The sequence below is a fragment of the Carcharodon carcharias genome, chromosome 1, assembly GCF_017639515.1.
Source record: "Carcharodon carcharias isolate sCarCar2 chromosome 1, sCarCar2.pri, whole genome shotgun sequence".
NCBI classification, from domain to species: domain Eukaryota; kingdom Metazoa; phylum Chordata; class Chondrichthyes; order Lamniformes; family Lamnidae; genus Carcharodon; species Carcharodon carcharias.
The window spans coordinates 51,837,191-51,849,258 of NC_054467.1; the positions used below are offsets into that span (position 1 = coordinate 51,837,191).

Genomic DNA, 12,068 nt, shown 5'->3' on the forward strand with positions numbered 1-12,068 from the left:
ATCTTTTTTAATTGCCACTGTACTTTTGTATATTTTTGTATCTTTAAACATCCTATTAAAAAAAAGGCAAAAAGCAAATATCATTTGGCTAACTTTTACATTTGCCTTCTAGGATTTTCAACATGTTTTTACTGAATATGGCAGTTGTTACACTTTCAACCATGATGATATCGTTAAAAAGAGAGCAAACTTTTCAGGAAGAGGACTAAGCGTGATGCTTGATATTAAACAGGTTTAATTTTCATGATACTAAGCAATAGAATAAGCTGTTTGATTTGGAAAACTGGGAAATTTCAGCATTTGGGGTTAATGAAAACATTGCAATTAAATTAACTATATCTATCAAAGTATTTACTACTACTGTTATCTTTATTATACAGAATATATATTTTGAAAAAGGGAAAAACACAGTCAAATAATATATGATTTAAACAATTGAGGTGAATTCATTCTGTGATAGAAACAATATGTATGCGGATTGTGCTGAACTTAAGATCAGAGTGGTAAGGATACCATTCAAAAAACATGGTGTCCTGCATTGAAAATCATATTCACATAAAATTACCAAGAATGGTCTATTTTCTGTAAATGCTATGTCTGTATTTATGTTCCACATTTTTAAAAAAAATCATAGAATGGTTACAGCACAGGAGGCCATTTGGCCCATCATGTCTGTGCTGTCCCTCTGATGATGCAGTTCACTTAGTGCTGCTCCCCTGCCTTTTCCCTATAGCCCTGCAAATCTTTCTTTTTCAGATAATGATCCAATTCCCTTTTGAAAGCCTCAGTTGACTCCATCTCCACCACACCCTCAGGCAGTGTATTCCAAATCCTAATCACTCGCTGCATGAAAAGATTTTCCTCATGTTGCCATTGCTTCTTTTTCCAATTACCTTAAATCTGTGCCCTTTGTTTCACAATCCTTCCAATGGGAAAAGTTTCTCCCCATCTACTCTGTCCAGACCCCTCATGATTTTGACTACCTCTATCAAATCTCCTGTCAACCTTCTCTTCAAGGAGAACAGTCCCAGTTTCTTCAGTCTTCCTACGTAACTGAAGTTCCCCATTACTGAAACCATTCTTTTTTGCACTCTCTCCAATGCCTTTACATCCAACCTAAACTGTGGTGCTCAGAACAGGAAGCATTACACCATTTGAGGCCAAGCCAGTGTTTTATACAGGTTTAACATAACTTCCTTGCTTTTGTACTCTACTCCCCTGTTAATTTACAACACAGAAGGAGGGAATCAATCCGGCATGTCTGCACCAGCTCCCTGAAGGAGCAATTTTCCTAATGCCATTCCCCCGCTTTCTCCCCTGAGCCCTGCACCTTCTTCCTTTTTGGATAATAATCCAATTCCTTCTTGAATGCCTTGATTAAACCTGCCTCCACCACATACGCGGGCAGTGCATTCTTGATTCTAAACACTTACTGTGTGAAAAGGTTTCCCCTCTTGTCGTCATTGCTTCTTTTGCTAATTATCTTAAATCTATGCTCTCTTGTTCCTGATCTCTCTACCAAAGGGGACAGTATTTCCCTGCCTACCCTGTTCAGACCTTTCTTGATTTTGAATACCGCTATCAAATCTCCTTTCAACCTTCCCTTGTCCAAGAAAAACAGTCCCAGCTTCTCCAATTCATCTACATTACTAACTTTCCTCATCCCTGGAACTATTCTTGTGCAACTTTTCTGAACTCTTTCGGATGCCTTCACATCTTTCCATAAGTGTGGCGCACATAACAGGATGCAATCCTCAAGTTGAGGCTGACCAATTTATTCTAAACAAGCTTAACATAATTTTCTTGTTTTTGTACTCCATGCGCCTATAAATAAAGCCTAGGATACTGTATGCTATATTAACCACACTCTCAACCTGTCCTGCCACCTTCATTGACTGATGCACATATACACCCAGGTCCCTCTGCTCTTGCACCCTCTTTAGACTCATTGTCTTTACTTTACATTGTCTGTCCATCTTCTTCCAAACAAAATGAATCACTTCACATTTTTCAGCACTGAATTTAATCTGCCACTTGGCCACCCATTCAACCAAATGTCTATGTTCTTTTGAATAAAAGCAATATCCTGCAGATGCTGGAAACCTGAAATAAAAGCAGACACTGCTGGAAAAACTCAGCACCGACCCCTGGGAAACTCTATTACAAACGTTTATTAGTAGGAAAACCATCCATTTGGCACTACCCTCTGTTTCATGTCACTCAGCTAATTTCTTACCAAATATTGCTATTATCCCTTTTATTCCACTCTGCTCCAAGTCTATTTTGTGGCATTTATCAAATGCCTTTTGGAAGTCACATGCACCACATCAACAGCATTACCTTCATCAATCCTCTCTGTTACCTCATCAAAAACTCAAACAAGTTAGTTAAACACGATTTGTTCTTAACAAATCTTTGCCTGCATCCCATGAACATGCCAACATTGCTGGTAAGGCCAGCACTTATTGCCCATCCATAAAAACCCTTGAGAATGTGGTGTTGAGCCAAATTCTTGAATGGCAGAAGTCCATGTAGTGTAGGTATGGTGCTATTTGGGAGGGAGTTTGAGGATTTTAATCCAGTGACAAAGCAATGATGATGCAGCTCCGCATCAGGACTGTGTGACTTGGAGGGGAAATTGAAGGCAGTGTTGTTCCCGTGTGTCTTGTTTCTCTAGGGGGAAGATGTTGCATGTTTGTAAGATATATCGAAGGAGTCTTGGTGAATTGCTGCAGTCCATGTTATAGATATGAACAGTTCCAAAGACTTGTGACCCTCTGAGAGAAAAGGCTTCTCATCATCTCTGTCTTAAAATGGTGACCCATTACTTTTAAACAGTGACCCCTTGTTCTAGATTCTCCCACAAGAGGAAACATCCTTTCCACATTCACCTTATCAAGACCCCTTAGAATCTCATATATTTCAATCAAGTTGCCTCTTATTCTTTTAAAGTCCAACGGATACAAGCCTAGTCTGTCTAAACTTTCCTCATAAACAAACCTCCTATTCCAGGTATCAGTCTAGTAAATCTTCTCTGAAATGCTTCCAGCAGATTTGCATCCTCAGAGTTCTGCAATCTCTCACCATTTAACTAATAGGCTTTTTTAATCATTCAGCCAAAATGGACAATTTCACATTTTCCTACATTATACTCCATTTGCCAGATATTTTCCCACTTACTTAATCCATCAATATCCCTTTGTAGCCTCCTTATGTCCTCTTCATGACTTAGTTTCCTATGTATCTTTGTACCATCAGCAAATTTAGCAACCATTCCTTTATTCCCTTCGTCCAAGTTATTTACATAAATCGTAAAAGGTTGAGGCCCCAGCTCCTATCTCTGTGATATGCCACTCTTTTCATCTTGTCAACCAGAAAACGTCACATTTATGCCTACTTTCCATTCCCTGTTAGCTAGCCAATCTTCTATCCGTGCCAATATGTTATCCCCTACACCATGAGCTTTTACTTTCCGCAATAACTTTTGATGTGATGCCTTATCAAAGGCTTACAGCAAATATAAGTACAGTACATCCACCGGTTGTCCTTATTTGTTACTTCTTCAAGAACTCCAATAAATTGGTTAAACATGACTTCCCTCTCACAAAGCCATGTTGCCTGACTACCTTGATTTTTTCAAAGTGTCCTGCTATCACGTATTTAGTAATAGCTTATACTATTTTCTCTATGACAGATATTAAGCTAACTGGCCTGTAGTTTCCTGCTTTCTGTCTTCCTCCCTTTTTGAATAAATGAGTTACGTGCAGTATTTTTCAATCTAATGGAACTTCCCCTGAATCTGGGGAATTTTGGAAAATTAAGACCAATACATCAACTATCACACTAGCCACTTCTTTTAAGACCCCAGGATAAAACCTATCTGAACCCGAAGACTTGTCATCCCACAGCTCCAACAATTTGTTCAGCACCACTTCCCTGGTGATTGAATTTTTTTTTATTTCCTCCCTTCCTTCCATTTCCTCATTTATAGCTGCTTCTGGGATATAACCTGTATCCTCTATAGTAAAGACCAATGCAAAATACCTGTTCAATTCATCAGCCGTATCCTTATTTTACATTATTAATTCCCCAGACTCACTTTCTATAGGACCAACGTGCGCTTTGTTAACTGTTTTAAAATATCTACAGAAACTCTTACAATCTGTTATATTTCTAGCTAGCTTTCTTTCATTCTCTGAATAGACCACCTATTGATACAAAGTATCCAGGTAACTTTCCCCTCTCTGATGTGCTGCAGTGTCTGTAGCTCATCCTCCAGCTCAATGACTCTGAGCTGAAGTTCCTCGAGCTGCTGTGTTTGTCCTGGATAACACCGGCATCCAGGAGTGCCCACATGCTGCAGCCTTAGCACATCACTTATCCTGCCATCCTTAATGTGTTTTAATTAGCCACTTAATTCTTTTATTCAATTACTTATTTTCCTTTCTTGTATATGTTATTAACCTTACCACCAGTTTGTATATTATTTTAAACCTGTGGAATAGAATAGACTGTCATCACTTCCCAGATGCTCACCAGATACTTACCAAACAGCTATAGTTTCTCCCCCATAGTAGATTAAAATCCAATTCCTACTGGATGAAAAAGTTAGAAAAAACAAAGGAGCACCTCCTTCTCCTCTTCACCTGATTCCCTCACTCAGCCAACTGCCAGCACTCTGTTCAAAGTCTCACTCCAGTGCTAAGTCACACTGTGAGGTCTGTATTTATATGGTCTGAAACTAAAGAGTTAGCTCAGCCCCAGGTTCAGACAAAATTAGATTTTAACTAACAGATTAAGATTTCCTCACTTACCCAACTCCCAGTACTCTGTTCAAAGTCACACTCCATTCCAGGGTGTACCAGTAGATGGCACATACTGCTGCACTGTGCATTGGTGGTGGAGGGTGAATGTTAATGGTGGAGGATGAGATGCCAGTCAAGTGGGCTGCTTTGTCCTGGGTAGAGTTGACGTTCTTGAGTGTTGTTGGGGCTGCACACATCCCGGCAAGTGGAGAACATTTCATCACACACCCCTAACAAAATTTGGGGGTCAGGAGGTGAGTTACTCATTTTTTAAATTTGTTCATGGGATGTGGGCATTGATGGCTGGGCCAGCCTTTATTGCCCATCCCTAATTTCCCTTGAGAAAGTGATTGGTGAGCTGCCTTCTTGAATTGCTGCAGTCCATGTGGTGCAGACACATCCACAATGCTGTTAGGGAGGGATTACCAGGATTTTGACCCAGTGACAGTGAAGGAACAGCGATATATTTCCAAATCAGGATGGTGAGTGGCTTAGAGGGGAATTTCCAGGTGGGGGTGTTCCCATGTGTTTGCTGATCTTGTCCTTCTAGATGGTAGTGGTCATGGTTGTGGAAGGTGCTGTCAAAGGAGCCTTGATGAATTCCTGCAGTGCATCTTGTAGATGGCACACACTGCTACCACTGTGCTTCAGTGGTGGAGGGATGAATGTTTGTGGATGTGGTGACATTCAAATGGGCTACTTTGTCCTGGATGATGTCGAGCTTCTTTACTTTTGTTGGAGCTACACTCAATCAGACAAGCGGGGAGTATTCCATCACACTCCTGACTTGTGCCTTGTAGATGGTGGACAAACTTCGAGGAGTCAGAAGGTGAGTTACTCACTGCAGAATTCCTAGCCTCTGACCTGCTTATACTGCCATGGTACTTATATGATTGGTCCAGTTCAGTTTCTTGTCAATGGTAACCCCCAGGATGTTGATAGGAGATTTGGTGACAGAAATACCATTGAACATCAAGGGGTGATGGTTAGATACTCTTTTGTTGGAGATAGTAATTGCTTGTTACTTGTCATTTGTCAGCCCAAGCCTGAATATAGTAGAGGCCTTGCTGCATACATGCATGGATTGCTTTAGTATCTGAGGAGTTGCGAATGGTACTGAACATTGTACAACTATCAATCAACATCTTCACATCTGCCCTTATATTGGAGAGAAAGACATTGATGAAGCAGCTGTAGATACTGACATCTGCTTAGGACACCATCCGAGAAACTCCTGCAGTGAAATACTGGAGCTGAGATGATTGGCCTCCAACAACCTCAGCCATCTTTCTCCATGCTCGGTATGACTCCCAAAAGTGGAGAGTTTTCCCTGATTCCCGTTGACTTCAATTTTGCTGGGACTCCTTGATGCCATGCTAGGTCAAATGCTGCCTTGACATCAATGGCAGTCACCCTCTTTCACCTCTTAAATTCAGCTCCTTTCTCCATGCTTGAACCAAGGCTGTAATGAGGGCTGGAGCCTCCCTCCACTCTATTTAATTCACCTGATTCTATTGAATACGATTCTAGCGAGGCAAGAGGCATTACTGGATGTTCTCCTGTGAAATGAGTTGCGCCAGATGGATCAAGTGTCAGCCAGGTAACTTTCCGAGAACAGTGATCATAGTATTATAAAATTTAGGCTAGCCATGGAGAATTCTAAAGTAAAAATACTAAATTGGAAGAGGGTCAATTTCAGTGCAATGAGAATCAATCTGTTCCATATAAATTAGGATCAAAGATTTGCTACTGAGTCTCTTGCCAATGCAAAATGGCTGTGCAAGATGGCCACTGATAACCTTGTTCATACAACGCAGAAAACCAATTTTTTAATTTTCTAAGCCATTTTTAAAACATGATAAAAGAACATGCTTGAAGAAAACAAGAGCCTCAATTATCATGGTACACAGTCTTGTTGGATGATGGTACAATTGGAAAATTGGGTAAGGAGGTCAGAGTGCCCAGTTTTCTGTTTCATTAAAACCATCTCTAATCTGCCTTATTATTAGGCCAGACAAAGTGCCAAGAGCAGTCTTGCTGTTTTGGAGCAATCCTGTTTTCCTCTGTAGATTTTCACGGGGGTTTTCCTATGATACATCGTAAGATAAAACTAAGAATCCTTTTCTCCCTACCACCAAGACTTTCAATTCTCTCCCCTTTGCTCCTCCTCCTCCCCTGAAGAAACTGCCACTAATCAGACTTGATATTTTAAAAAAACAGTCGGTTTCAGTTCTCATTGATTGGTTTGCTGCAAGTTTGAATTTTGCTTAAAAATGAGAAACTAAATGGAGTGGATAAGTATCACACTGAGTTTTGGGGAATGAGTAGAGTTCTGATCTCCATCGCTGGCAGTGACATCCTGTCGGTGCAACTGTATATGCACCGCATTGGCAGCATATGCAGCCAAGATTTACAGGCAAAGCTATCACAGAACAATGGGCTGCTGTGAAAGTGGAGTGGTTTGGTTGAGGTGGATTGTCACGAGGAGAAAAAGTAGAGTGAGCAAAGGCAGAACTGGATAATAAAAAAAGAGATAAGATGAAGCAGAAAAGGGGTGTGTATGATGTATGTCAGGTTGATAATAAAAGTGAGAACCAGGCTGAATCTATAAAGTTCAGAGGAGAAATGAGAAAGGAAATCAGAGAGGCAAAGAGGAGTATAAGAAGAGAGTGAGGATGAAAAGACAAAACAGGGGACTTGCATGTGGAGGCTGGAGAAATATTGATCATGTTGAATCTGTTTGCATCTGTTTTTACAAAGGAAGAACTTGCTACCCAGACCGAGGTGAGAGAGGAGGTAACTGGTACACTAGAAGAAGTTACAATCAAGAGGAAGGAGGTATTGGAAAGACTATTTTTACTTAAAATTGGTAAGGTACCAGGTCTGGATGAGATGCATCCAAGGGTACTGAGCGAAGTGAGAGTGGAAACTGCAGAGGCACTAGCGATAATCTTTCAGTCTGCCTTGGACACAGGGGTGGTGTCGGAGGACTGAAGAACTGCGAATGCTACACCCTTGTTCAAAAAGGGTTGCAAAGATAGGGCTGGCTACTATAGACCAGTCAGGTTGTCCTCAGTGGTAGGGAAACTTCTGGAAAGTATAATCAATAATCACTTAGACAAGTGCAGGATAATTAAGGAAAGCCAGCATAGATTCATCAAGGGAAAATCATGTTTAACTAACTTGCTGGAGATTTTTGAGGAGCTAACAGAGAAAGTTGATAAAGGAAACATTGTTGATGTGGTGTAAATGGATTTTCAAAAGGCATTTAATACAGTGTCAAGCAACAGGCTTTTGAGCAAATTTCTAGGTCATGGAATAAAACGGAAAGTAAGCACTTGAATAAAAAATCAGCTGAGTGACAGGAAAGAGAGAGTAATGATAAATGGTTGTTTTTCAGAGGGGAGGAAGGTTTGTAGTGGAGTTCTTCAGGGGTCAGTGTTGGGACCCTTGCTCTTCCTGGTATATATTAATGACCTAGACTGTGATGCAAGGGCATGATTTCAAAATTTTCAAATAAAACGAAGAATGGAAATGTTGTCAACTCTGAAGGGATAGGACATAGGACATAGACATGTTGGTGGATTGGGCAGACAAGTGGCAGACGAAGTTCAATGCAGAGAAGTGTGAAGTGATTTGTTTTGGCTGGAAAGATATGGTAAGGCAGTATTAAATAAAGGGAGAGCCTCTGAAGAAGATGCAGGAACAGAGGGACCTCGGTGTATATGTATATAGGTTATTGAAAATGCCAGGACATGTCAAGAGAGTGGTTAATAAAGCATATAGTATTTCAGCAAAAACAAAAATAAAAATACCTGGAAAAACTCAGCAAGTCTGACAGCATCTTGGGAGAGGAACACAGTTAACATTTTGAGTCCATATGACTCTTCAACAGAACTAAGGAAAAATAGAAGAGAGGTGAAATATAAGCTGGTTTAAGGGAAGATGTGACAAGTAGAGCTGGATAGAGGGCCAGTGATAGGTGAACATTGCCAAAAGATGCCATAGACAAAAAGACAAAGAGGTGTTGATGGTGGTGATATTAGCTAGGAAATGTGCTACTAGGTGACATTAAGGGTAGAAAGCATGATGAGCAAGGTACTGATAGCCCTAGTGGGGGTGGGGTGGGGGGAAGGGATCGAAATATGTCCTTCCCCCAACCCACCCCACCTCCACTAAGGCTATCTGTACCTTGCTTATCCTGCTTTCTACCTTAATATCACCTATTAGCACATTTCTTAGCTAATATCACCACCATCAACACCTCTTTGTCCTTTTGTTTATGACATCTTTTGGCAATCTCCACCTATCATTTCCCTCTATCCAGCTCTACTTGTCTCACCTTCTCTTAAACCAGTTTATATTTCACCTCCCTTCTATGTTTCCTTAGTTCTGTTGAAGAGTCATACAGACTCAAAACGTTAACTGTGTTCCTCTCCCAAGATGCTGTCAGACCTGTTGCGTTTTTCCAGGTATTTTTATTTTTGTTTTTGTTTTGGCATTGCAGCATCTGCAGTTTTTTGCTTTTATATAGTATTTTAGGCTTTATTAATAGGAGCATTGAGTACAAAAGTAAGGGGGTCACGTTGAACTTGTATAAAACACTAGTTAGGCCTCATCTGGAGTGCTGAGTCCAGTTCTGGGTGCCATGCTTGAGGAAGGATATGAAGGCATTAGAGAGAGGGTACAGAGGCGATTCACAAGAATGATTCCCAGGATGAAGAACTGTAGGTATGAGGATAGATTGGAGAGGTTGGGACTGTTTTCCTTGGAGAAAAGAAGGCTGAGAGGAAATTTGACAGAGGTATTCAAGATCCTGAGGGTAAATAGTGAGAAACTGTTCCAACTCATGAGAATATCAAGAACGAGGGGGCACAGATTCAAAATAATTAGCAAAAGTGATGAGGAAAGAAAATTCACCCAGAGGGTGGTTGGAGTCTGGAACGAATTTCCTGAAAGGGTGGTGGAGGCAGGTTCGATCCAGGTTTTCAAAAAGGGATTGGATTGCTACCTGAAAAGAAAGAATGTACAAGGTTATGGGAATAAGGCAGGGGAGTGGGACCAGGCAGAATGCTTTCAGAGAACCAGTGCAGACTCGATGGGCCGAAAGGCTTCCTTCTGCACTGTAAATATACTGTGATACCGTGAGTGGCAGCTAACATAAAAGTAAATCCAATCTATAAGCATATAAGGAGTAAGAGAGGAATAAAATGATGGCCAAGGTTGCTTAGGAGCTAAAAATCAGATCATTACATGGACGCAGAGGACATGGCCAAGGTACTAAATGAATACTTCACATCTGGCTTTCCCGTAGAAGATGCTTTCCAACTCGTAGTAAAAAGAGAGATAGTTGAGATACTTGATGGCCCAAAAATTGATGAAGAGGAGAGGCTGATTGTACTTAAAGTTATTAAGTCACCAGGATCAGATGGGATGTATCTAAGGATGCTGATGCCAGGAAGTGTGCAAATTGTGAAGGTATTGATTATAATCTTCCAACCTCCCTTAGATACAGAGCTGAGAGGAGAGAAGAACTGCAAATGTTATACCATTGTTCAAAAAAAGATGTAGGATAAACCCAGCAAATAAACACCAGTCAGTTTAGCCTTGGTGGTGGGATAATGTTTAGAAACAGAAATTAACAATCAATTGAACAAGTGTATATTAATTAGGAAGGGCCAGTGTGGACTTTTTGAAGGCAAATCATATTTAACTAACTTGATTGTGTTTTTTGATGATGTAATAGAGATGGCTGATATTGTCTGTGCAGACTTCCAAAAGTTGTTGGATTAAAGTACAACATAGTAGACTTTCCAGCACAGTATGGAACGGAAGAGAAATTGGCAACATGGGTACAAATTTGGCTGAGTGACATGAAACAAAGCAGTGGTGAACACTAGATTATACAGACTGGAGGAAGGCATATTGTATGGTTTGTTTCTTGGATCACAGCTTTTCTTGATATATATTTGTGCCCTTTACTTGGGTATGCAGAGCACAATTTAAAAATTTGCAGATGATGAAAATCTTGTTTTGTGAACTGTGAAGAGGATAGCGATAGGCTGCAAGAGGTCATAGAGAGGCTGGTGGAGTGGGCAAATATGTGGCAAATGAAATTTAATGCAGAGAAGTTTGGGATGGTACATTAGTAGGAAAAATTAAGGAAGGCAGCACAAAGTAAAGGGCACAATTCTCAAAGGAGGTGCAAGATCAGAGACTGGGGGCTATACGTACAAATCGTTGAAGGTGGCAGGGCATGTTGAGGGAGTAGTTAAAAAAAGCCAATGGATCCTGAGCTTTATAAGTAGAAGCATGAAGCACAAAAGAAGTTATGATGACCCTTAATAAATCTCTGGTTTAGGCTAAATGGGAATTGTAGCCATTTCCGCCAACTCCAGCATGATGCCACCACCAAACACATCTTCCCTTCACCCCCCCCCGTCGGCATTCCATAGGGATCATTCCCTCCGAGACACCCTGGTCCACTCCTCAATCACCCCCTACTCCTCAACCCCCACCTATGGCACCTCCCCATGCCCACGCAAAAGATGTAACACCTGCCCCTTCACTTCCTCTCTCCTCACCGTCCAAGGGCCCAAACACTCCTTTCAAGTGAAGCACCATTTCACTTGCATTTCCCCCAACTTAGTCTACTGTATTCGTTGCTCCCAAAGTGGTCTCCTCTACATTGGAGAGACCAAACATAAACTGGGCGACCGCTTTGCAGAACACCTGTGGTCTGTCCGCAAGAATGACCCAAACCTCCCTGTCACTTGCCATTTTAACACTCCACCCTGCTCTCTTGCCCACATGTCTGTCCTTGGCTTGCTGCAATGTTCCAGTGAAGCCCAACGCAAACTGGAGGAACAGCACCTCATCTTCCGACTAGGCACTTTACAGCCTTCTGGACTGAATATTGAGTTCAACAACTTTAGGTCTTGAACTCCCTCCTCCATCCCCACCCCCTTTCTGTTTCTTCCCCCTTCCTTTTGTTTTTGCCAATAATTTATATAGATTTTTCTTTTCCCACCTATTTCCATTATTTTTAAATCTTTTGTGCCCCCCACCCCTACTAGAGCTATACCTTGAGTGCCCTACCATCCATTCTTAATTAGCACATTTGTTTAGATAATATTACCAACTTCAACACCTCTGTGTTCTTTTGTTCTTTTGTCCGTGACATCTGTTTATTATCTGCTCCTATCACTGCTTGCTTGTCCCTACAACTACACCCCCTCCACTTCTCTCCCCCCACCCAACCCA

General features: G+C 41.1%; 1 protein-coding gene across 1 annotated transcript in view; it reads left to right on the plus strand.

Moving 5' to 3' along the window:
* LOC121271920 (acid-sensing ion channel 5-like) overlaps positions 1 to 12,068 on the plus strand; it is a 166,512-nt gene that overhangs the window by 36,579 nt on the left and 117,865 nt on the right. Inside the window, exon 4 of the mRNA XM_041178200.1 lies at positions 113 to 232. Coding sequence (XP_041034134.1) covers positions 113 to 232 — 120 coding nt within the window. The remainder of the gene's footprint in view (positions 1 to 112; positions 233 to 12,068) is intronic.